Source organism: Pan paniscus, chromosome X (assembly GCF_029289425.2).
Source record: "Pan paniscus chromosome X, NHGRI_mPanPan1-v2.0_pri, whole genome shotgun sequence".
Taxonomy (NCBI): domain Eukaryota; kingdom Metazoa; phylum Chordata; class Mammalia; order Primates; family Hominidae; genus Pan; species Pan paniscus.
The window spans coordinates 150,846,224-150,871,925 of record NC_073272.2 but is presented as its reverse complement, the minus strand read 5'-3'; the positions used below and the strand labels follow the sequence as shown (position 1 = coordinate 150,871,925).

Genomic DNA, 25,702 nt, shown 5'->3' with positions numbered 1-25,702 from the left:
TGGAGTGATGTGGCTGCAAGCCCAGGAAGGCTGGGGCAGCCACCCCATGCTGGAAGAGGCAAGGAACAGATTCTCCCCTGGAACCTTTAGAGGGAGCAGAATTGGCCTCCAGAATTGTGATCAATACATTTCTGGTGCTGTAAGCCACCAAGTTGGTAGTAATTTGTATGACAGCCTCAGAAAACTAATACTTCCCCATCTTCCTCCCTGCCCTGTTCCTCTCCCAGTCTTCCCCATCTCAGTAACAGACACCACTATTCACCCTCAAGTCAGACACCTGGGCAGCCCCCTTGACCACAGGGGTGGCGAGCTTATCAGCATCATGTACTGTGCCATGAGGATGCACTCACCGCTGTGCTAAGTCATTTACATGCATTCTTCTCACTGAATTTTAATCCTCACACAACCCATGACATGAGACACTGATATTATCTCCTGTTTTACAGAAGAGGAACCTGAGGTACAGAGAGAGGTTAAGTAACTGGCTCAGGATTCTAGAGCACCAAGTGGCAGAACCTGGAGGAAAACCCACGTGTAACTGATTCCAAAGCCAAGGGGTCTCACCAACTTGCCATCGTGCCTCTCAGGCCAGTTGGAATATACGGAGGGTTTGTGGTCTGGGAAACAGCCAAGCAGAGATGTCAGCCATACAATGGGATAGAAATCCAGTCTCAACGTTAGGAGGGATCAGGACAGGAGAGAAACTGCAGTGTCAAGCTCAAGTTGAACTCAGCATACAGAGAGTGTTTAAAGCCGTGTCATCAGAGATGGCCCCAGGAGTCTGTGTAGAGCAAAGAGGACCCCAGACCAAGTTCGAGGAGCAATGCCATTTGAAGACTGGGAAGAGAAATCAGTGAAGGAGATGGAGAAGGCCAGGCTGAAGAGCGAGAGAAACTCAGGGTGTGATATCATGAAAGTCATGGGAACAGAGGTGTTTTTAACCATGTCTCACTGCCACCCGAGGTACACTACACAGGTGCTCCATGAGATTTATGGAAACTTTGTACATTTACACATTTCACATGGCTGATTCCATTCTAAAACAAATTCAGACCAGACATGAATTAATCAACTAACCACTATATTCCTTAAACGGACTTCCAAGGACCTCACGATCATTTCATTAAAATGCTAAATCCTTTAGATGATAATTGTCTTTCTAGGTCTTTGCTTAATTGATTTAGCAGACAGGATATTGTAGAGAAGCAATGAAACAGACAAGATCCCAACCCATGTGAGACACCAAACACAGCCCAAGGAGCATACACCAGGGAGGAATAGCTATGGACTCCAAATGATTCTAACTTCAGGTGGTGAGGAAATCAATGAGTTATTCCAACTGCATAATGATTTACAGACAGGACATGAAAATATCCAGTGTTTCTGCAATGCTATTAAGAATATACCTTGTTGGTATCGGCGACACTGTTTTGTCGAGCATCAAAGATGATAAGCTTGTGTGACTGTGCGTTAGCATCCATTATTGTTTGCAAGTATTTTTCATCCTCTTTGCAGCGCTTATCACTGGGACCCACAAGTGGCTGGCTGCAACGGGTAATCGTTGCTTGACTTTCCGGATGAATCCATGACAACACCTAGTGTTTTTAAGCAATAAATATTAGTACAGTTCCTAAAGCAATGTATGCTCTAATTACCTGGTAGGAAAAACAAGTTCCCTTCTCAAGCACGGTCTCTTATACATATTTTCTTCAAAAGTGAGAGTGGGCAGGCCAATCACAGCATTGTAGTGGCCATCAGACTCAATGTTTTGGTCAGGATGAAACAATTCTGACTACATGAGCTCTAAAAATCCCCTTCCACCCCCAATATTCTATGATTCTAAGAAAAACAAATCCTAAATCAAACTATTACTAAAATCTAGCCCCATTCCAATTTGATTGACTAATTTTACCTTGTCTCCTAATTTTAAAAACATCTTTGTATCTCAACAATAATATACGTGGCAGGGTAAGGACAAAGTGAATATACAGTCTCTTATAAAATCTGCCACTCTGCCACCCCACCTCTCATTTTCCTCCAGTGGCCAAGTGACTCAGGATTACAACAGATGCAAACTCTGGGCTCAAACCATTACTCCCAGCTGTCTGCTACTACTTCTGTAATGATGTCCCTCCCACGCAGCTATGGCATCATGCTCAGTATCTAAGAAAGAAGCATTTTCTCTAGGATGATTCAGTGAAACCAGCAATGCCAACTGGTAATACAATAGCATGCTAACTTGTTGTTGCTACTCCTTTGTCATTCTCTACTACTTTTTGAGGGTATGACTGAAGTTCCCCTTATACTTAGTTATAGGAAATCATAAAAGAGGGAGTCATAGCAAACAGATTGTTTATATAATTAGGTATTTGTTGAGAATCAAAGGTATGTTCAGGTTTATAAGCTTATTTTTCTGCTTTCCATTTTTGTTCACTAGATTCTTTTTTGTCTTAAATCTCTCCATATTAGATCTAACGCAATATATATTCCTATATAAATGACAATGTTTATTACTTACAGGGACTCTGCCTTTTGCTCGAAAAGCTGCCACTTTTGAAAGGTCATCATCTTTTACACTAGTTGGCACAACAATGATGGCAGGGTAGGTGTCACAGAACTCATAATTACTGTTTATTTTGGATATTTTCCAACTCTCATTTGGCAAGCCCTGTAAGGTGTTGGAGAAAGAAGAAGAGGGGGAAATGCATGACTTTACACTTTGAAAAAGTACTAAGCATGAAGTACATCCATTTCTTATTTGCAACTAAAATCCGTTTATAATTTATTGTTTATTGGAACTTAAAAGTCAATATATATATTTATTCGGTAAAACCCATTTCCTAGACATTTCTAAAAATCTAAAGAAGCATAAGAATATCCAAACCATACTAAAACATGAAAATTATACACTAGAATCACATTTCTATATATTTCTTGTCCTATTTTCTATAAATAATGAGCTCAGTGTTATTTTTGAGAATATACTCAAAAGTCCTTTAGAAACACAGATACCTCTTACAAATGTCTAAAATAAGTAACGTAAAACATTATACCAAATATAAGGTAGAGACAACGTCATGAAACAAACGTCATGAAAATAAGATCTTAGTGGAATAATTTGAAGCTGACAATGCACTGAAGAGTTCCCAGACCCGGGAACACTGGATCAGACAGATGTAGTCACACCACATGCTTCGAATCTAACTGTAGTCAGTGGTTTGGATCCTTACTCATCAATTCTTTACCAGAACATCTAATAAAAACCATCTGGCAAATTTGGTTTTTAAACCCGTCCTTGTCCTTGAGTCCCACTCACCCTCTGGAAACAGGATGAACAAACAATGACAAAGTCTAAGGTTTGGCACAGGGAGAAGAGAGAATCAAGGAAAGATGGAGAACCTATAAGCTAGCAGTTAAACCTGTGCATAACTTGTTCGAAAAAGTTTCTTCTCCACCACATCATTTCTAACCTTTTAGAAGAGAAAAAGATGCTCAACCTATTATTTTCAGTTTGATAAGCAATATACTTTACCTGTCTCTTATATTCAGATACTGGATCATAAACTTTCCAGCCATTAATTGGAAATTTTTCTTTATAGCTGAATGCAAATAGTGCCTGGACACAAAAACCACAAAACACATATGTTACTATTTCTTTTTATATCATATACCCAATATTAAAGCTTTTCATTCTAATATGAGCTGAGTGTATTAAGATTCCTATTTTAGTCTGTAAATTTTACAGCAACAAAGTAGCAGCTTTTCTTAAGCATTACCCAGAACTGACAAATTTCAAATATTCTAATATTAGTCACCAACAGAGGAAAAAAAAAAACCTCTGGAAAAAGGAATAATTAAACATAGGATATTTGGACCCCCACAAATGCATGCAGAAAAGGTTTACTCTGGTGTATTTACCTGTCCGTTAGAAAGAGGAAATGCATGTTTGTTGAGGTTTTCAAATATCCCTAGTTTACTCTGTTCTTCCTGTTTATAAGCAAGCCGCAAGTTCCTCATATCCTGTTAAACAATTAGCAAAACTCGGTTATTCAACATACATCAGGCACCTATAAGCCAGATACCGTGCCATAAATAAGGAAATTATTTTTTTTAATTCATTTCTCCTTTTATACTTTATCTTGCTCCAACGGCACAGTCTCCACTCATTGCAACCTCCGCCTCCCTGGTTCAAGCAATTCTCCTGCCTCAGCCTCCCGAGTAGCTGGGATTACAGGCACCCACCACCACTACCGGCTAATTTTTGCATTTTTAGTAGAGACAAGGTTTCACTATGTTGGTCAGGCTGGTCTCAAACTCCTGACCTCACGTAATCCAACTGCCTCGGCCTTCCAAAGTGCTGGGATTACAGGCATGAGCCACTGCGCCTGGCCCCACTTATGTTTTCAAAGAAGGACTATACATACATTCTCATGTGCATAGGCTATCTGTGGAGGGTTACATTAGAAATCGGTCACAGTGGGTGCCTGAAATGAGTGGAACAGAGTGGCAGGGTGGTGGGTGGAAGGAGACTGATTTTTTAGTATATACAGCTTTTGTATCTTTTGAATTGTATATCACCTGTTAAAAAATAAACCCCACACCTTGTAAAGCTCTTAGGCATGATCTGAGAAGGCTGGGAGCATTATCTTAGTAACCTAGGTTAGAGAACATTTAAAGCAGTTGTTAGCAAATGCTCACCCCAGCCATAAAAATATCTTAGTAAAAGAGCCCCAGGACGCCTGCCTAAGCAACATAATTTCCTGACATGCCCTCCCTCTAAGCTACATGGCTACACACATACACCTTGGTGGCTGACTGAGCTGACTTGCTATTTAAGATTGCTTACAAGCTAAGGAAAGAGCACGTGCAAAGATTCTGGGATGTGTGTGTGTGTGTGTGGGTGTGTCAAGTATGAACCACCAAAGGAAAGCCCATGTGACTGGGATGGCCAGAATGAGAGGAGGGCAGTTCAAGACGAAGCTGCAGAGGAAAGTGGGTCAGGCAGAGCAGTCTTGTAAGGAGAGTTTTTCTTTTAGTCTAAGGATAATGGGAAGATACTCAAGCGTCATGAGAAAGGGGACGACATGTTTCAAAATTGCAGAACTGATCAAGTCACCCCTCTGCTTGCCATTGTTCCATATGGGGAACCCTGCCTGAGAAGGACAGTTGTCAGGGAGTGACTAAAGTGAGTTTAGTAAGCCAACAGATTCATGATCTGGAAGAGTAAAGGGTTCTTTGGGAAAAAAAAAAAAATGGTTTTGAACGCAGTCTAGGACCAACCAGAGGGAGCTATCCTCAGAGATTGAATCAAAATAAATAGATTGTAAGGAATCCTAACCCAAAATTTGGAAGGGGCGCTGATGATCCTGCAGGCAGGATCTCTTTTCTGGTACTTCAGGTAGGGTTTTTGGTAAACATTACCAAAGTCAAGTCACTGGGAATAAAATACATCAATTAGGAGTGGGTCCTACATGACTTTGTGATTAAAGTTATCACACACATTTCTACTTAAATTATTAGAAGGGTACAAAATAAACAAATAAGCCTAGCTCAACATAAAAATTCCAACATAGCCAAGAAACTTAATCTCATTTTTAATCACAGAATTTATGGGCCACTGCTGTCCCTTTAGGAAGTCTCTGACCATCCACATTGTTCTGAACGTAGTCTTAAAACAACAAACTGGGGAAATGTATTGGTCTCTGCTTTTCACTTGACTTCTCTGAGATGTGACAAACAATCACTTAGGTTATAGGTCCACGTTAATTAGAAATAGTCAGCCCTTCCTATCCATGGGTTCCACATTGGAGGATTCGAACAACTGCAGATGGAAAATATTTTTTAAAAGGATGGTTGCATTTGTGCTGAACATGCACAGACATTTTTTCTTGTCATTATTCCCTAAACAATACAGTATAACAACTATTTACATAGTGTTTACACTGTATTAGTTATTATAAGCAATATAGAGATGATTTAAAGTATACAGGAGAATGTTCTTAGGTTATATGCAAATACTACATCATTTGATATAAAGGACTTGGACATCCATGGATTTTGGTATCTGAGGCAGAGGTCCTGGAATCAATCCCCCACCGATACCAAGGGACAATTGGACTTCAATAGAAAAGGTTTACTTCAAAGGGTTACATAATAGTTTAAATTCGATATGAGATTTGAAGAGGTTGCTATCCCGAAAACATTTGAGTTACTAGCAGTACAAATTATTCTACTGTCCAAAGACCATGAAGAGACTGAGGGAGAAAAAGTTCAGAGCTGATTGCCCTCTTTTAGTTTTCACTTGGCGTTTCTATTATACCTTGCACACTATCTCTATACCACAGGAATTGTCTCCATGGCTCTGTGCTCCAATCTTCTCAACTCTGCTGATCACTCCAAGGGGAACATCAAGGATAAAATGCGGGTCCTAGGTTCAAAAATTAAGATCAATGCCTATTAGTGTCAGTCAACAGTTTTCATATTTTAAGTCTTTGCTGGGTTACAAAACATGTTTGTTTACTTCGCATTTCCTCTTTGTCCCAGCTAAATTGAAGTCTGATTGATAGCATTCCTTATGAAATATATATTGAGACAACAATGGAATTTCCCCTCCAGGTTTAAGCGGTACTTTAACAGCCTTTGTTTTCAAGATACAAACATCTGTTTGCAAATGTGTGCATCTCAAAACCCAACCTGTGGTTTTCTCAGGGTAATGGGATTTCAGGGGACTTTTTACTTTCTTCCTTTAGTGTTCTTTTAAAAGTGTTTCTTTTAAAATAAAACACACTTTAAAAAACTCACCCTCTCGACATTTTTGAAGTACAGCTTAAAGTCCGTCACTGTCAGGGTTCCACTCACTGCTCCCATAAATGGGCAGATATACATGACATCTTTCACTGAAAGAAAAAGGCCAAAGTAGCAACTACTGCCATAGACTTGTGCTTCCATAAAACTTAACACGAGTTTTCCAAATATATATTTGTGATTCCAGTTTTCTAGGAATTTTATATTTTATAGGATTATATCAATTATGACTTTCAATATAGAGAGATGCATAGTCTTCTAATAAATTTCAATTTTTTAAAACAAAATTCTGATTTGCTACTTAATGAGGTTTTAAGTAAACGGCCTCATAAGAAGTTATATTCTGTCATTTTTCCTAGGTATTTAACATTTTCCCTGGGTGATAAATTAATCGTATTCAAAACATTAATTAAACTCTGAAAACCCTGGGCTACTGTTTCATGAATTACTGCTACTTAAAACTAATGAAAACTAAAGATTGTCTCCTAATGCATCTCCAAAGGAAACTCTTTTTACAGAAGACAAAACCTAGAACCACATCAATGAAATGGAAAAAGACTTATTTCAAATTCCTTATCCCCTTATCAGTTTTAATTTTTTGTTAATATCTATTAAGTGCATGACATATTTAATTCCCATTAGTGTTAAGAAGCTCACTTCTATCACAAAGATACCACATCTTCATGTTTTCCCAAAGTGCCATTCCACTGGAATGACAAGAATATACATAGCTATATATGAGTCCAAGTGAGACAACAAAAGGCATTAACGTCATTGAACCAAATTCTCAGAATACTTCCATTGAACTTTTCTATACTCGTTATGTACTGAGAGCCTTCTATTGCTGGGATTCTGGGTATAATTGGAAAAAGTTCCTGTCCATGAGCAGCCCATGACCTGTGAGAGATACCACACAGAAAAATCGCCATTATACTTAGAGCAGAGGTCCCCAACCTTTTCGGCACCAGGGACTGGTTTCATGGAAGACAATTGTTCCATGGACCAGGGCAGAGGTAGGGGGATGGTTTCAGGATGAAACTGTTTCACCTCAGATTATCAGGCATTAGACCCTCATAAGGAACATACAACCTAGATTCCTCACATGCGCAATTCACAACAGGGTTCACGCTCCCGTGAGAATCTAATGCCACCGCTGATCCGACAGGAGACGGAGCTCAGGCGGTAATGCTCACTAGCCCGCTGCTCACCTCCTGCTGTGCAGCCCCGTTCCTAACAGGCCATGGACCAGTGCTGATCCACGGCCCATGGGTTGGGGATCCCTGCACTAGAGGTTGACAAAAGCTAAAATAACAATGTGGACACAAAGTATTACAATGGAAGTTCAGAAAAGGATCAACTTAACTCAATAGGAAACTGGGTAGCGGGAGTAAGAGAAGGAAGGGAGGAAGGGCACAGTGATAAGTTGTTAGAGGTTAGTATGCCTGGATCAATGGGTGCAGTGAGGACAGTCGAATATGAGGCCAGAGAAGTTGGCAGGGAGTGGATTGGCAAGTGCTTCTGTAGGAGACTAAGGCATTATTATCATTATCCTTAAAAGATAACTGTTTAAACAAAAACAAAAACAATATATTGTGGGGTTTATAACATATGTAAAAGTAAAATGGATGACAACAACAGCATAAAGGGTAGGAGGGGACAAATGGGAGTATACTACTATAAGGTTCTTATCCTGTACATGAAGCAGCATACAATCATTTGAAGGTAGACATAAAGATGTAAAATAACTAGTTACATAACAAAACAAACAATTATAGCTAATATGCAATCACAGGACATAAAATAGAATTCTAAAAAGTAAAAACCCCATAGTCTCGACACAAAAGCTCCTTCAGCTGATAAACAACTTTGATAAAGTTTCAGGATACAAAATCAGCATACAAAAATCACTAGCATTCCTATACACTAACAACAGCCAGGCCAACAGCCAAATCAGGAATGCAATCCCATTCACAATAGCCACAAAAAGAATAAAATACCTAGGAATATGGCTACCCAGGGAGGTGAAAGATCTGTACAATGAGAATTACAAAATACTGCTCGAAGAAATTAGAGATGACATAAACAAATGGAAACACATTCCATGCTCATGGATAGGAACAATCAATATCGTGAAAATGGCCATACTGCCCAAAGCAATTTATAGATTCAATGCCATTCCTATCAAACTACCAATGACATTCCCAGAACTAGAAAAAAACTATTTAAAAATTCATATGGAACCAAAAAGAATAGCCAAGGCAATCCTAAGCAAAAAGAACAAAGCTGGAGGCATCATGTTACCAGACTTCAAACTATACTACAGGCCCACAGTAACCAAAACAGCATGGTACTGGTACAAAAACAGACACACATAGACAAGTGGAACAGAATAGAGCGCCCAGAAATAAGGGTGCACACCTACAACCCTCTGATCTTCAACAAAAGCAAGCAATAGGGAAAGAATTCCTTATTCAACAAATGGTGCTGGGATAATTAGCTAGCTATATGCAGATGACTGAAACTGGATCCCTTCCTTACACCGTATACAAAAATCAATTCAAGATGGATTAGAGACCTAAATGTATAACCCAAATCTGTAAAAACCCTGGAAGACAACCTAGGCAGTACCATTCTGGACATAGGAACTGGCAAAGATTTCATGATAAAGATGCCAAAAGCAATCACAATAAAAGCAAAAGTTGACAAATGGAATCTAATGAAACTAAAGAGCTTCCGCACAGCAAAAGAAACTATCAACAAAGTAAACAGCCTACAGAATGGGAGAAAATATTTGCAAACTATGCATCTGACAAAGGTCTAATATCCAGCATCTATAAGGAATTTAACAAATTTACAAGAAAAAAAACAAACAACCCCATTAAAAAGTGGGCAAAGGACAAGAATAGATACTTTTCAAAAGAAGACATACATGCAGCCAATAAGCATATGAAAAAAAAGCTCAGTATCACTGAACATTAGAGAAATGAAAATCAAAACCACAATGAGATACCATCTCACACCAATCAGAATGGCTATTATCATATTAAAAAGTAAAAAAAAAAAAATAAGAGATGATGAGGTTGCAGAGAAAAGGGAACGCTTACACACTGTTGGTAGGAGTGTAAATTAGTTCAACCGTTGTGGAAAGCAGTGTGGTGATTCCTCAAGGAGCTAAAAATAGAACTACCATTTGACCCAGCAATCCCATTACTAGGTATATGCCCAAAGGAATATAAATTATTCTACCATAAAGACACACTCACGTGTGTGTCTGCTGCAGCACTATTCACAATAGCAAAGTCATGGAATCAATCTAAATGCCCATCAATGCCAGATTGGATAAATAAAATATGGTATATATACACCACGGAATTTTGCAGCCATAAAAAAGGATGAGATCATGTCCTCTGCAGGAACATGGATAGAGCTAGAGGCCATCATCCTTAGCAAACTAACACAGGAACAGAAAACCAAATACTGCAGGTTCTCACTTATAAGTGGGAGCTAAATGATGAGAACACAGACACAGACACAAAGAAGGGAACAACAGACATTGGAGCCTACTTGAAGGTGAAGGTTGGGAGGAGGGAGAGGATCAGAAAAAATATCTACTAGGTTCTAGGCCTAGTATCTGGGTAATAAAATAATCTGTACAACAAATTACCATGACACAAGTTTACCTATATGCACATGTACCTAAAATAGGGCCATCAGAGAAATGCAAATCAAAACCACAATGAGATACCATCTCACACCAGTTAGAATGGCAATCATTAAAAAGCCAGGAAACAACAGGTGCTGGAGAGGATGTGGAGAAATAGGAACACTTTTACACTGTTGGTGGGACTGTAAACTAGTTCAACCATTGTGGAAGTCAGTGTGGCGATTCCTCAGGGATCTAGAACTAGAAATACCATTTGACCCAGCCATCCCATTACTGGGTATATACCCAAAGGACTATAAATCATGCTGCTATAAAGACACATGCACACGTTATGTTTATTGCGGCACTATTCACAATAGCAAAGATTTGGAACCAACCCAAATGTCCAACAATGATAGACGGGATCAAGAAAATGTGGCACATATACACCATGGAATACTATGCAGCCATAAAAAAGGATGAGTTCATGTCCTTTGTAGGGACATGGATGAAATTGGAAATCATCATTCTCAGTAAACTATCGCAAGGACAAAAAACCAAACACCGCATGTTCTCACTCATAGATGGGAATTGAACAATGAGATCACATGGACATGGGAAGGGGAACATCACACTCTGGGGACTGTTGTGGGGTGGGGGGAGGGGGGAGGGATAGCATTGGGAGATATACCTAATGCTAAATGACGAGTTAATGGGTGCAGCACACCAGCATGGCACATGTATACATATGTAACTAACCTGCACATTGTGCACATGTACCCTAAAACTTAAAGTATAATAATAATAAAAAAATAAAAAAAGTTTAAAACAAAAGTACTCAATTCAACCATAAAAAGAGGGAAAAAAGAACAAAGAATAAATGAGACTAATAAAAACCAATTATCAAGATAGTGGATTTAAACCTAATTATATTACTAATTATATAAAATGTAAATGATCTAAACACCCCAATTAGAAGGCAGAGATTGTCAGTTTGGAGACAAAAGAAAGAACCAACTATATGTGGCCTAAAAGAAACTCACCTTAAATATAAAGACACAAATAGTTTGAAATTCAAAGGATGAAAACAGGTATATCATGTTAGTAAAATTTTTTAAAAGCTATAATGTCTATAATAATATCAGACAAAGTAGATTTCAGAGCAAAGAATATTACCAAGAATAAAGGTCATTTCATGATAATAACGAGGTCAATTCGTCAGGAGGATGTAAGAATCCTAAACATGTATGTATCTAATAACAGCTTCAAAATACATAAAGCAAAACTAATAGAACTGCAAGGAGAAACTGACACATCCACCATTATGGTCAGAGATTTCAAAACCTCTCTCTCTACAATTGGTAGAAATAGACAGAAGATGGCTAAGAATACAGATCGACAAAATCTAATTGACATTTATAGAACAGTCTACTCAACAACAGCAGAAAACACATTCTTTTCAACTGCACATAGAACATTTACCAAGACAGGGCATATTCTGGGACATAATATGAGCCTTGATGAACATAAAAATATTCAAGTTATAAAAAGTATGTTTTCTTAACACAAAGGAATGAAGGTAGAACTCAATAATTGAAGAAAATTTGGGAAATTCACAAATATATGGAAATTAGACGACACACTCCTAAATAACTCAAGGGTCAAAGAAGAAATCAAAAGGGGAATTCAAAAGCATTTTGATCTGAATGAAAATAAAAACACAAGGTCATAATTGATGAAATGCTGCTAAAGTAGCAGTGGGAGGAAAATCTAAATGCCTATACTAGAAAATAACAAAAATCTCAAATAAATGACCACAGTTTCCACCTCAAAAGCTACAAAAAGAGTGAATTAAACCCAAAGTAAGCAGAAGAAAGGAAATAATAAAGATCAGAGTGGAAATCAATGAAACAGAAAACAAAGAAAATAATAAAACCAAAAGCTGACTCTTTGAGAAGATCAATAAAATTAATAAACCTCTAGCCAGACAGATGAGAAAAACAAAAAAGAGAAGACATGTACATTAATAATATCAGAAATGAGAAAGATGTCACTGCAAATTCTACAGATATTAAAGAGTAAGGAAATATGACAAATGACTTTACGACAATAATTTGACAACTTGGATTAAATGGACAAAATCCTGGAAAGACATAAACTACCAAAGCTTACCCAAAAGAAAACCACAGTCTAAACAGTCATGTAACTACTAAATAAATTAAATTTGTAGTTAAAAACCTTCGCACAAAAGAAACGCAAAGTCCAAGCAGCTTCACTGGTAAACTCTACCAGATATTTAAGTAAGAAATAAGCTATCCTGGAAAACTAAGGAAGAGAATAATTCTCAATTCATTCTATGAAGCCAGCTTTACTCTGATACCAAAACCTGACAAAGCAATTACAAGAAAATTACAGACCAATATCTTTCATAAATGAATATTGACGTAAAACTTCTAAACAAACTTTTAATAAACCAAATCCAAAAATGTATAAAATGGATACTACATAATAAGCAAGCTGAGTTTATCCTGGGAATGCAAGGTTGATTTAACAATCAAAAATTAATTGACGTAACCCAGGATACTATAGGTTAAAGAAGAAAAATCATGGTTACATCGATCAATGCAGAAAGAGCATTTGAGAAAATCTAACATCAATTCCTGATGAAAACTCACAGCAAACTAGGAATAGAAAGGAACTCCCTCAACATGATAAAGGGCATCTATAGTAAAAACCTGCAGCTAACATTATACTTCATGGTGAAAGACTGAAAGCTTTCCCAAGATCAGAAAGAAGACAAGAATGTCCACTCTCACTTCTTCTCTTTAACATTATACTGGAGGTTCAATCAAGAGTAATAGGGTAAGAAAAAGAAATAAAAGGCATTCAAATTGGAAGGGGAAAACTGGAATGCTCATATACGGCTACTAGAAATGTATACTGGTACAACCACTTGGAAAACACATTAGCAGTTTTTTAAAGAAACTGTATAGCTATCATATGATCTAGCCACTTATCTATTAGGTATTTACTCAGGAGAAAAGAAAAGGTATGCTCATACAGACTTGTACATTAGTGTTCACAGCAGCTTTATTTGTAACAGCCGAACAGTAGAAACAACCCAAATATCCACCAACAGATGAATGGATAAGCAAACTGTCATGTAGCCATATAATGGAATTCTATCCAGCAATAAAAAAGAATGACTGTTAACTCATGCCACAATATGGATATCAAAATAATTATTTGATTTGAAGAAGCTAGACAAAAAAAGAACATACTCTATGATTATATTTCCATAAAACACTAGAAAACATAAGCTAGCCTATAGTGCTTGGGGATGGTGGAGAAGGCAGAGGAAGTAGGGATTATAAAGGGCAATAAGGAAACGAAAACTTCTGGGAGGTGATGGATATGTTTGTTACCTTGACTGTGAATGATGGTTTCTCAGGTGTACACTGTGTCAAAACTCTTCACATTCTGACAATGACAAACTGAAGTAATACTCTAGACGGAGTACTTTACTTCACAATGACCTATTTAAATAGTTTGCCTCCAGGAATATATTTTATTAAAAAGTAGAGGGTCAATTTACTTACCCTTTGCAAGCCACCAGAGGAGCATAAAGCATACTTACATCACTTAAGGATTTGCAGATGTCCTTAAGATCTAACTCTAAGATATTTCCAATAATTCGTATTGGAGTGGGGCCAGGCAGGAGTTTCTCTCTCTCTGAGCTCTGTTTCCAGAGTGAAAGGAAAAGAAAATGGGAGAAAAAGAGCACCAGGACCGCAGCTAAATCCACTGAAGCCTTCTCTTCTTACTACAACAACTGTGAGCTTGCAATCCAAGCTTTTATAACGCTCCCTGCTCATTCAAAATATGTATCTGATGTGCAAAGTTGTCAATCACCTACATGAGCTCTAATCTTTTCTGAGCTCACTTTGACTCACTGACAAATTATAAAACTAAAGTGAAAAACAACCTCTTCACATTTTACATTTTACGCCTGTGTTGTTTACTGTCTGAAGAAGAAGCAGGGGCATGACATAATTACCTCTGCATTTTAAACAGATCATTAAGAAAACAGTATGAGGGCAGAGCTAGAAGAACGCCCAGAGAAGGAACAAAGAGGCCAGAGGACTGCCAGGATAGAATGAAGTCCTAGAACCCAAGGAAATAAAGAATTTCAAAACCAAGGACAAGATAAGCATGGTCCACAGACACAGACTAGGATATTCAGCAGCAATAATTGATTGGAGGATCTGGTGGGAGAGCCCCGCTACTCAAATATTCTTGGCACAAGATGACTATACTCTGAGACTGAGTGCACCTCTTTGGGAGAAAGCCATGATGGAAGAAGGAAGCAGTCTAGAAAACCGGACTGTCCAACCCAACCAAGTGATGAGATGAACGGGTCGCATCCAGCTGCCCCTCCCATCCACCCATGGCACAATCAACTACTCCCTGAAAGGCCTGGCAGTACACCATGGAGGGATATGGGAGCCCTCATGCCATCACCTTTAAAAGCCAGGATGGCAACACAAGCCCTTGCCATGCACCAAAATTGTACTTTTTGGGATCTGATAAACCACTAAAATTTCTTTGCTGAGTTCTCAAAACTGTTATTAAAACATGATATAGATCTCCTATTGATAAATTTTCCTTATACTGAAGGATTCCAACAAAGCAGTGAACTGACATTACACTGAGTGTCTAATCAGCTTTCAGTTCACCAGGAAAAGTCAGGCCCCTCTTCTGTTGGGAACGCCATCAAATACTCAATTGGAACTTAACGGGATCCTCTGCAGTCTTCTATCTCTTAGGTCATGATGACACTAATGAGGATGAATAGATCTAGTCCATTTGTCCCCTAATTAAGTTGGTCTGGCTGATCTCCAGCACACACATCACCTCCACTTGCAAATTAAGTGCCATTTCATTTTATGGATCTCAACAAGCAAAGTGTACACACTAAACTTACCAATGGCTTTAATTGATTCTCCTGGGAAAAGTGGAGCCTCTTCCATCTGTGCCAGCTTATTTCCATCCCTTAGAGCCTAGCAAAAAAAAAAAAAAAAAAAAAAAAAAGACACCAAACGGGAGTAAATCTCACTTTCCGTATACCTGTGAAGAATTTCGGTGTTCTGTGATGTCACTATAAGGCTACAGAAGCGTGCAAAATAAGCACCCAACCCCTTCAAAGACAACTTAAAAGCTTAGCATCACAAGACACCATGCTGCATATTCTAGCAAATTGTTACAACATATTTAAATTTCACAGTTAGGAAGCATTAATACAGAAATGGCTTGACATGACAGAAAGATACTGTAATCACTACACAGATAGCTATTAAAAGGTGTCTCTAGAATTTGCAAATAAGGCCAGAAAAAGGTTACCTTCTGAGCATGAAACTAATACAAATGAAACCAACATGAGCTATAGGTGCTTAGCTAACTGGAGAAATGACCCAGCCTAAGAGAAAGTTTGGGAAGGCCAGAAGTCTAATGAAAATAACCGGAGAATAGTCTCAGTACAGTACACAACTAAGGAAAGGCCTAGGCTTTGCTACTGCAGCCCAGCTATGTGTGTGTGTGTCTGTGTGTGCTCGTGCACACGGACATGCATGCACAAAGCGTATGACCAGGGACATGAAGAGTGAAGTTGTCAGTGTTCACCCAATCCAGGCCATGAGAGAGTGTGCTCTCATCTGGCAGGCAACAGTATTCCAATCCCTGCTGCGGAGCAGGGTGTTTTCGTCAGGCATGTCTCAAGACAATTTACTTTGCAGTAATTTCATACTCACCAAGAAAATTGCTAATGATTTACTAGGTTTCCTGGCTACAATGATGCTAGGAAAAGGATACCTTAGATGGCCAGAAAAATACACGCCCACGTTTTTAAATTAGCAGATTGGCACTGCAGCCCAGTAGCCACTCCCTTGTGAGCTTGGTTGGATAGTGCCAGATAATTGAGGGGAGGTGAGAAAATGGTGTTCTTGAACTACAAAGCTAGGGACCAAAGCCTGAACTCGGGGCCTATTCCAAGGTACCGCCACCCTGTGAGACGCTGCCAAGGAAACCAGTCACTTTCTCCTTGGCATCTCTGACATAATGCGTCATGAATAAGAATAAGGTGATCAAAACCCCCAGCAATTCCAAAGCTGTATTTCATAGAGCATTACTTTCCCAAGAGATGTGAATAGGTCTTAAAAAATAAATAAATAAATAAAAGTTTGGGAAATGCTGGGTTAAGCAAAACAAGTTCAGCTGCTTTTTTTCTTCTCCTTTTTTTTTTTTTTTGAGATGGAGTCTCGCTCTGTCGCCAGGCTAGAGTGCAGTGGCACAATCTCAGCTCACTGCAACCTCTGCCTCCCGGGTTCAAGCAATTCTCCTGCCTCAGCCTCCCAAGTAGCTGGGACTACAGGCGCACACCACCACGCCCGGCTAATTTTTGTACTTTCAGTAGAGACGGGGGTTTCACATTGTTGGCCAGGATGGTCTCCATCTCTTGACCTCGTGATCCGCCCACCTCAGCCTCCCAAAGTGCTGGGATTACAGGCGCGAGCCACCGCGCCCGGCCTCATCTGCTTTTTTTAGTGAGACATCTTTAGTGTGTCAATGCACACCGAATCCGCAAGAGGGCGCCACAGTATAATGCATTTCTCATACCTATTTGATCGGGACTGCTTTTTCCACCTGTTAACATCGGAGGCCACTAGTGTTCAGTGGAAAATAGGTCGAATAATACTACGCTTTCAGCATAATTTTGTAAAGCAAAATATTTTTAAATGGATGTCTTTTATAATTCTAAATTATTGAAAATTCAAAATAGTAATTATTTTCATAGTTACAAGAATATTTCACTATGTTTTATTAAAGGAACTAAAGGTCAATTTAGAAATACTATACATAGTAGTTTCATCAAATTTTATACAGGGAAGAAAGCCAAACTATAAATAACAAATTCAATGTTAAATGTTGGTCAGGGCTATGTTAGTTCTACTGGGAGACCACAAAATGACATGGTCCATCCTCCTCCTTATCAAAAGATGCATGGTTAAAATAATATAGATTAGGAATCATCGTTACCTCCAAACAGTTAATTCAATTCAAATTTTTAGCCCAGACTGGTTTTTAAAGACATTTTCTGCCAAAATTTTTTGGAAGTAAACACATTAAGGGTAGGTGTGGAGAACGATTAATGGATTCATTTTTATACTCACATCTGTTTTGGAAATATATTTTATGCAATAAAGCATAAACTAACAGGTATACTTATAAATGTCTGGTTTTAGAAACACTAAAAGATCTCCAATCTTAGAAGCCTTAATTTGAAACTCTGCTTTATTGCCTGAACTAGTGACTAACTGTATAGCATCTCACGAAGTGAGAAAGCTATTTTAATCAATATCAGAGTTTTAAATTACTTCAATATGTTACAGTGTTAAAGCCTATTTTAATGGCTAAATATTACCATGTATTATACAGACTTAAGTTTCTTATATGTTAAAAATAAGTGAAAATAGATTATTTTGAAATATAATTACTAAAGCAAGCTGCTTTAATCAACTGAATCTGGAGGAGCTTAGGAAAGGTATGACTCTCTCTATTTAGAGCAAGCCACATCAAAGATTTTAAAGTCCTCAATCCAGGACTAGCTAATAAAATGTTGCATATAGGAGACAGAGGTGATTAGGACCATTTTAAGAATACACAATGCTCTCAAGATAGAAGTTGAAAATCAAGCATTTCTCTTCTCTTCCCATAGTCATGTCAAGTTTGGCTTGAAACTTCCGTGCATTTATATGTCAGTGAGACATAGTAAGGCAAACCTCTAATTGATAAATCTGGGACATGCTTTTTAAATGGCAAAAAAGAACAACTATTGGAATAAAACAAAGAAGTGACCCAATTGCTTCAGATTACCCCGTAGGAGATTCCTTTTGTAAAAGAAACACATTTAGCTTTAGCATAGAAACTCAAGAGGAGAAGAGTTTTAAAAGCTTGGAGGTTTTTTTGTTTGCTTTGGTGAGTATAGTAGATTCCCTTTATGAAGCTGCTGTTAGGAGAAGGGACTCACACTTGTGCTACATTAAGCTTTTACTGCAACTACAAGGTTGCACAGGACATGATTTGACCCTTGATTTATCCAACCCATGTTCAGCACAATCAAAGGATGGAATATTCTTATGAACTAAATTTGATTTCATAAACACACCCATTCCTCTTGGTGCCATGGCTCAAAGTGTTGCCCAGCTGGGGAATTCCCTCTGATGACCTCATCCCAACTTTGTTCCAGTGACCCTGAAGGTCTAGCCGAAGTCTGCCAGCTCCCTGAATTTGTTCCTGAGGGCTCCAGCCCACCCAACAACCCTGGCCTCTCTGCTACTTTTCTCCTCAGCCTGAATCCAAGCCGCCAGTGGATAGTTTATATAATGGTTGCATGCCAAAAGCAGTGGCTTTCAAACTGGGCTCTTCAAGTTGCTTCCAGGGTCACCAAAGGAGAGTGGGGCTGGATGATGGTGGACAATGGTGCAGCTGAGCACCTGGGGCATGCCACGCATCCCTGGAGCTGCTCTTCTCTTTGTTTCACATAAGCATTGGGGAAAGTACTGCAGCTTTAAAAGACTCCAGAGAGGGTCTAGAGGTACTGAGCAGAGTAAGCACTCAAGAATACTCTATGAATAATTTTGTATTCTGATTAATATATGTACCAATTCCACAAATATCTACATGGTACCAGGTACTGTGTTGGGCATAGATCATGCATATTTGAAGAAAGCAAAGTGTGCACCCTCAAGGTGCACCCTTAGCATATGTATCTGTCCCCTCTATGTCTATGTAAAGGCACTGCAGAATCCTACCGTGATGGAGGGTCATTAACCCCATCAATAACCCTATCTGGGCAAACCAAGAAACACAGACAAACAAATTTCTAGTTGACAAAATGTTGGATAAACCAATTTTTGCAAATAATGTCATATGGAATCTACCAAATTTGGACAGGAGGGCACTACTATTGTGGTAGAGGCATCTGGAAAGCTTTGCTTATTATCTAGAAGTCTAGAATGAAATGGCTTCTAAATACACGATCTGTAGCTACAAACAGATGAACACGTAGAACTTGCCACCTGATCAGCTTCAGCTTCAGAAGGGTAGCCATTGTGTTCTTCCTGAATCTCCTGCACAGCACCAGGTGCATGGACAAGAAAAGGCAAAGAGGAGAAAGAGAAACACGTGCAAACAGACAGGTGAAAGGACAGAATTTCTTTTTTAAGGAGACAGTAAGCATGTAAAAGTCGACACACCTTTCATGACTTTGCAAATCACAACATTTTCCCCCTTGGAGTTAAGGAAATAACATGTAGGCCATCTATAGCATCCTCAGCCTAAAATGGAGTATCTATTCTGTGTTTGTGTTGGGGTAGAAAAATGAAAAGCAAACAAACATCATGGATTTCAAAGAATGTACTGTCTTTTCAAAACCAAGCAATAGACAGCATATAGCAAAGAAACAAAATAACAGGCACATAATGTGCTCACAGAAAATAAAGCATACCACAGAAAACTGGTAAAGGGCAAAGTCAAGCCAAAATACAAAGGCAGTTTATAGACATGTATTTTAAACACAGTAAGTATTCATATTACATTGCTCAGGGATCAATTCCACTGCACACATGCATATATCACATGCTGGAGATTATATATATATGTGTGTGTGTGTGAGTGTGTGTGTGTATACACACATATATATACATGTCTGTTTCTTATTGCTTATTGCTAATTAAATTCTGTGATTTATAACTCAATATCATATTAAATATTTCTAATTACTCTATCAACGCACTTCCAAGAAACAGCTAAAAGGCCACACATGTTTAATTTTTTCCAATCCCTTTAAAGGTATACTGTTCTTAATTTCTTTATAGAATCTATTATTTTTTGAAACTTTAAAAATTGGGCTTTTTATTCAGCAGCTGGTAAAAAGAATATGAATACTGAAGATGACAAGATTGTAATCTCTTTTTAAAATTCTATCAAGTCTCCGAGGCTAAAAATATTAAAATTTAGCCTATATATATTTTTGCTTCATGAAACTTTGGTTGCAATGATTATCGTTTTTACAAAGGCAACCAGTGAAGAACTAGTAAAGCTTTAAAAGAATTTACTATTTCCCACCTTCCATTTTTGTCAATAAAGTACAATAACTCCTTAATGTACTTTTATATTTTATCATCAGATTGAATTTAGTACACAGTTGGTATAGTTTAGCATACTTCAAGGCAGTGTAATTTTTCAGTGCAGCCAGTTTTTTGAAATTTCCATTTTTTAAATATAAAGAAAATCGAATAATTAAGTTTTTAGAAACAGAAAACTCAATGAACAAAAAATACAACATTTCAAAGTTCATGCAAGTGTAAAGCCAAGCACTAATATTTAACAATGTGAATCAATGAAAGAAAATGATTCCCACAAGCAAAAGAAAACATGATGAAAACAAGACTAAACAAAGGAAAACCAGCTAGAATAACAAGACTTAGCTTGCTTATTTTTGTACTACTTCATTGGCTTCAATAAGATTAAAACTTTTAAACTGAAGTTATTATACTATCAAAATCCACATTGTTTTCCTTGAATAGAAATAGGTTAATTTTCAATGTCTGTTAAATGCATGCACATTACCAATCTTTGTCTTGCTTTATGAATGTTCTGAAATAAAGGGAAGGAAAATCATGAGGAAAATATAAGCTGTAACCTACTATATCTGTATTTTAAAAAATAGTAACTGGGATTGATTTTGCTAAATTTAGCTTCAAGATTAGCACTTCTGCTTTTTTGGATTCAACATGCAAACACAAACATGACTTGAAATCTTACTTAGATAGGACAGCCAACTAACCTTTTTTTTTTTAGTTGCTAAATTCTGTAGCATGAATTACACAATAAACAAGATTAAAAGAGACCTCAGTAGCCCCAGCCTTATAACCCCAGTCATGAATATCCATTTGGTCATAATTCATGTAGTACAACAAAAGTCAGTATTGCACACTGGTAACAATTTTAGCATCCCGCCCTCACACACATTGGCTTTTATCGCACATGAAAACATTGTAACAAATAAAGCGTTTCTAGTGAACACTGAAAGCTATAACACAGCAGAGCAAATTGATCTGAGTGATTCATAAAAACCAGTGAGAAGGTAAAGAACACTAAATAGACTAAGTGTTCGATAAAGCACAGACACACACAAGTAGGAGGCCCATCCGCTGAAAGCCAAATATCCTTACCCTTATATCAGGCCTCCTGAAAACCTGTTAGTTAAAATACAGAATATCATCATCATGGACATGTTACTATTGACCTGTGAAAGATGCCATTAAGTTCAACAGCCCATTCCCTAAGAAACATCATAATCCTCTAAGTAAAACCAACAAGATCAATCATAACACATTTGCCCTCTAAGTTTCATTCAATATCAGATCAATCCTAACACATTTGTCCTATAATTTTCAGGGAAGTCTATGATTTGGAGAAACATGTTGCCCTTAGGCTAAGACTAACTACATTACCTTAAACGCAAACCCCTTCTGTCAAGTGCTATTACAAGTTATTGTGAACAGGCTGTGTTCAAAAAGTTCATTAGTTTCCATTTGGAATACTGAATGCATTTTCCCCAAAAACCAATGATAAAAAAAAAAAAAAAGGCAGTTATATGCCCAAACCAGCCCAGGAAAACAAAACCAAAAAACCACAGAAATCCCCACCTTGGACCCAGAGCAAGCACAGCTCAGCTATATTGCATTGATGGTATCATAAAGCTGAGTTACCTGCAAAGCTTAACCTGCTTTCTATTGAAATTACATTTCCAATTCATACTGGGGACTCCAATGTGGCCACTACTGAGAGGAGGGTGCCCGCTCCCCGCCCCAGCACCAGCTGCATGGCCAAAGGGGGGCTCCACGCGGGAAGAGGTAAGTGGCTGTTCCCGGAGAGGAGGGAAAGCCCAGCTTTATTCAGCAGGGACACTGATTTTAGCAACAATATTCTTGTTGTGCCTGAGGCCTGTGAATCCTAATTGAACATGCAGCATACACACTCAGAAAGCCCTGGTCAGAGGGAATGGCCAGAATTTTTAAAAAGCAAATAGTTGTAATAGCCTGGGAAGATTTTAACCATCTCTGTTCCCCATTTCAAAGTCTGAAATCCTATCTTCTGACCACTGAATGTCCTATGAAAACAAATAATCAGAAAAGAATCACTGGAGGTTCTTACTAGCTTTATGGTTTCACTCAGAATGCATAAGATCGCATGATACAGATTCAAAAAAATCACTGTATTATCATTAAAATAATCTTTGAAGTCATTAAAAGGTATCTGAATTAAGTGATGATATAGCTAAAAGACAAAGTCTATACATAAGTTACTAAACACAGACTATTCAGACTGAGACGCTTAAATGTGTCTTTTTTTGGGAGGATGGATATGTTTACCTCAACTGTGGTGATGGCTTTAAATGTGTGTATTTCTGTCAAAGCTTATCAAATTGCATATTTTAAATATTTGAGGTTTATCATTTGTTAACTACACATCAAGAAATTTGATAATAAATAAAAGTAGTATATGTTTATGGTAATAACTCAAAATAGTAAGTCTCCCAGAGCTTCATTCCCCAGTAATAACCACACTTAACTAGATCTATTTTTAATTCTGAGAATTGCTTCCATTGTGATAGTTATGCTTCCATTTCTTGATTTGTCAACTTTAAAGTGTCTATTAACCTCCCATTTTAAAAGATGAGAAAATTAACTCTCAAACTACTACCTCCCTCTTCCCAATCTCTGCTGATTGAAATGCTAATTTTGAGTTCTTTTGTTTTCCTTCAGCAGCTGCTGCATCATAAAAAACACTCATGATTTTTATGTTTCAGATACTCTTCTAAGCACTGTATTAACTCATTTTATTCTCAGAACAACCTTATAAGATAAAAACTATTATGGCCGGGTGCAGTGGCTCACGCCTGTAATCCCAGCACTTTGGGAGGCCGAGGCAAGTGGATCACTTGAGGTCAGGAGTTCGAAACCAGCCTGACCAACACGGTGAAACCCGTCTCTACTAAAAATACAAAACATTAGCCGGGCTTGGTGGCAGGAGCCTGTAATCCCACCTACTTGGGAGGCTGAGGCAGGAAAATCACTTGAACTTGGGAGGCAGAGGTTGCAGTGAGCCGAGATCACACACTGCACTCCAGCCTGGGTGAGAGCCAGACTCTGTCTCAAAAAAACAAAACAAAACAAAACAAAACAACAAAAACAGAAAAAACACCTATAACTGGCCCCATGTTTTGATGAGAAAACCAAGGCACAGTTTAAGTAATCTGGCTGAGTTCAAGGTGGCAGAGCAAGCAGTTAAACCCTGGAAGTCCGGCTCTGGATTTGTGCCCATAACAACTCTGCTATACTGCCTCAGCCTGGCGCCTCTATCATTAAACCATTTGAACTACAGCCCTAAACCTATTTTGACCCCTCAAATGTTAAATATCTCTTAACTCCCTTCAGGTTTTTTGAAGAAATCAATACCACTAACCCTTCCTCCACCTCTCTACCTCCCAACCTCCATTCTGTAACTACAATTAATGTTTGGATGCTTTGTCTATAAATTGATAGTAAAAACTGAAAACTAAAAACATTCACAACAAAATCTTTATGAAAATATTGTCCACTGCAGAACCAAATTGTGCAATTGAACCCTGATATAGTTTGGACGTTGTCCCCTCTAAATCTCATGTTGGATTCTAATCCCCAGTGTTGGAGGTGGGGCTTGGTAGGAGGTGTTTGCGTCATGGGGGTGGATCTCTCATGGCTGGGCGCTGTCTTTGAGCTAGTGAATTAATTCTTTTGAGATCTGGTTATTTAAGAGTGTATGGCACCTCCCGCTGCCTTGCTCCCACTCTGGCCATGTGAGACGTCAGCATCTCCTTTGCTTTCCACCATGACTGTTAGCTTCCTGAGGCCTCCCCAGAAGCCACACAGATCCCAGCACCATGCTTCCTGTTAAACCTGCAGAACTGTGGGCCCAGTAAACCTCTTTTCTTGACAAATTACCCAGTCTCAGGTATTTCTTTATAGCAACGTGAGAACAGCCTAACACAAACCTCATATATGGGAGTTATAACTCCTTGTCAATAGGCCTTTGCCACTAAAACGAGAAACTAACTTGAAAAAGGGTGCAAAGGGGTGAGATGATAATCTGCTTTTAAACTCACATAATTCTTTACTTACTGCCATGAAATCCTCAGTGTTCCTGGTATGGGGGTGGAGGGGAGAAGGTCAATGGAGGCTTACCCAAAAGTCTCTAAGTTGATACCTATTGTGTTTTCTCTGGTTCACCATGTCCCTCTCCTGAAATAAGCCATTTCAGACACATGCACAGAGCTTCATTTTCTTCTTAAATGTGATTCTGATGGAAGCCGTAGGAGAACAGGTTGTAAGCCAGGAGGCCTGGAAGCCAGCTCTTGCTGATGATACAGAGCTTCCTAATGCCTGCATTCTGGGCCTCAGTTTCGACACATAAAATGAGGGGAGTCTATGGGATGACTGCCAGGACCCTACCAGTTCCCAACTCCGAAGGATTCGGGGTATCTAGGCCTCATTAGAAGACTTAAGAAAACATCTGCCAAACTGAGGCTGAGGGAGGTAAGTCGGCATAGTGGTTAAAAGAACACACTCCAGAGTGAAATCCCAGCTCCAGCACCTACTTACTGGCCACAGGACCTCAGGCGAACCACACACCCACCTTGGAATCTTAGTCTCCTCTTCTCTAAATGGGAGATGTCGAGAGCACCTCCCTTGCAGATTGTTGGCAGGGTTAAATCAGTTAAGATAATTGTACCTGGGGTGGATAAGTAACCTTTTTCAGTTGATGAGTCTCAGCTGCCCCAACTTGTGCCACAACTATTTTCACATGCCCCACATCCCCTCCCTCAACTCCTAAACATGTCAAGAACCTATGAGAAGGTGCAAAAAAAGTTGATAGTGATCTTAATCTATTTAAGAAAGCAAGCATACTGCATCATCTTGTCGTTAACTAAATTTATTATAAGAAACATAATAGTTAACTTCTAACATCTTTTTTAGTATATTTTTCGGTTGTTAAATAGTTATATATATATAACTGAAATATAACTATATATTTCAGTTGTTATATAAATCTAACATAAGAAACACAATAGTTAACTTCTAACATCTTTTTTAG

General features: G+C 38.4%; 1 protein-coding gene across 4 annotated transcripts in view; it reads right to left on the bottom strand.

Annotated features, from left to right (window-relative positions):
* MTMR1 (myotubularin related protein 1) overlaps window positions 1-25,702 on the bottom strand; it is a 71,396-nt gene that overhangs the window by 30,659 nt on the left and 15,035 nt on the right. The window contains exons 3-11 of one of the 4 annotated variants that reach the window (XM_034949811.3): window positions 21,739-21,762; window positions 19,582-19,632; window positions 15,432-15,507; window positions 6,802-6,896; window positions 6,320-6,427; window positions 3,919-4,020; window positions 3,533-3,616; window positions 2,519-2,668; window positions 1,407-1,595 (exon numbers count right to left, since the gene is read on the bottom strand). In XM_034949811.3, coding sequence (XP_034805702.1) covers window positions 1,407-1,595; window positions 2,519-2,668; window positions 3,533-3,616; window positions 3,919-4,020; window positions 6,320-6,427; window positions 6,802-6,896; window positions 15,432-15,507; window positions 19,582-19,632; window positions 21,739-21,762 — 879 coding nt within the window. The remainder of the gene's footprint in view (window positions 1-1,406; window positions 1,596-2,518; window positions 2,669-3,532; window positions 3,617-3,918; window positions 4,021-6,319; window positions 6,428-6,801; window positions 6,897-15,431; window positions 15,508-19,581; window positions 19,633-21,738; window positions 21,763-25,702) is intronic. The other 3 variants (XM_034949814.3, XM_034949813.3, XM_034949815.3) reach the window with 3 other exon arrangements.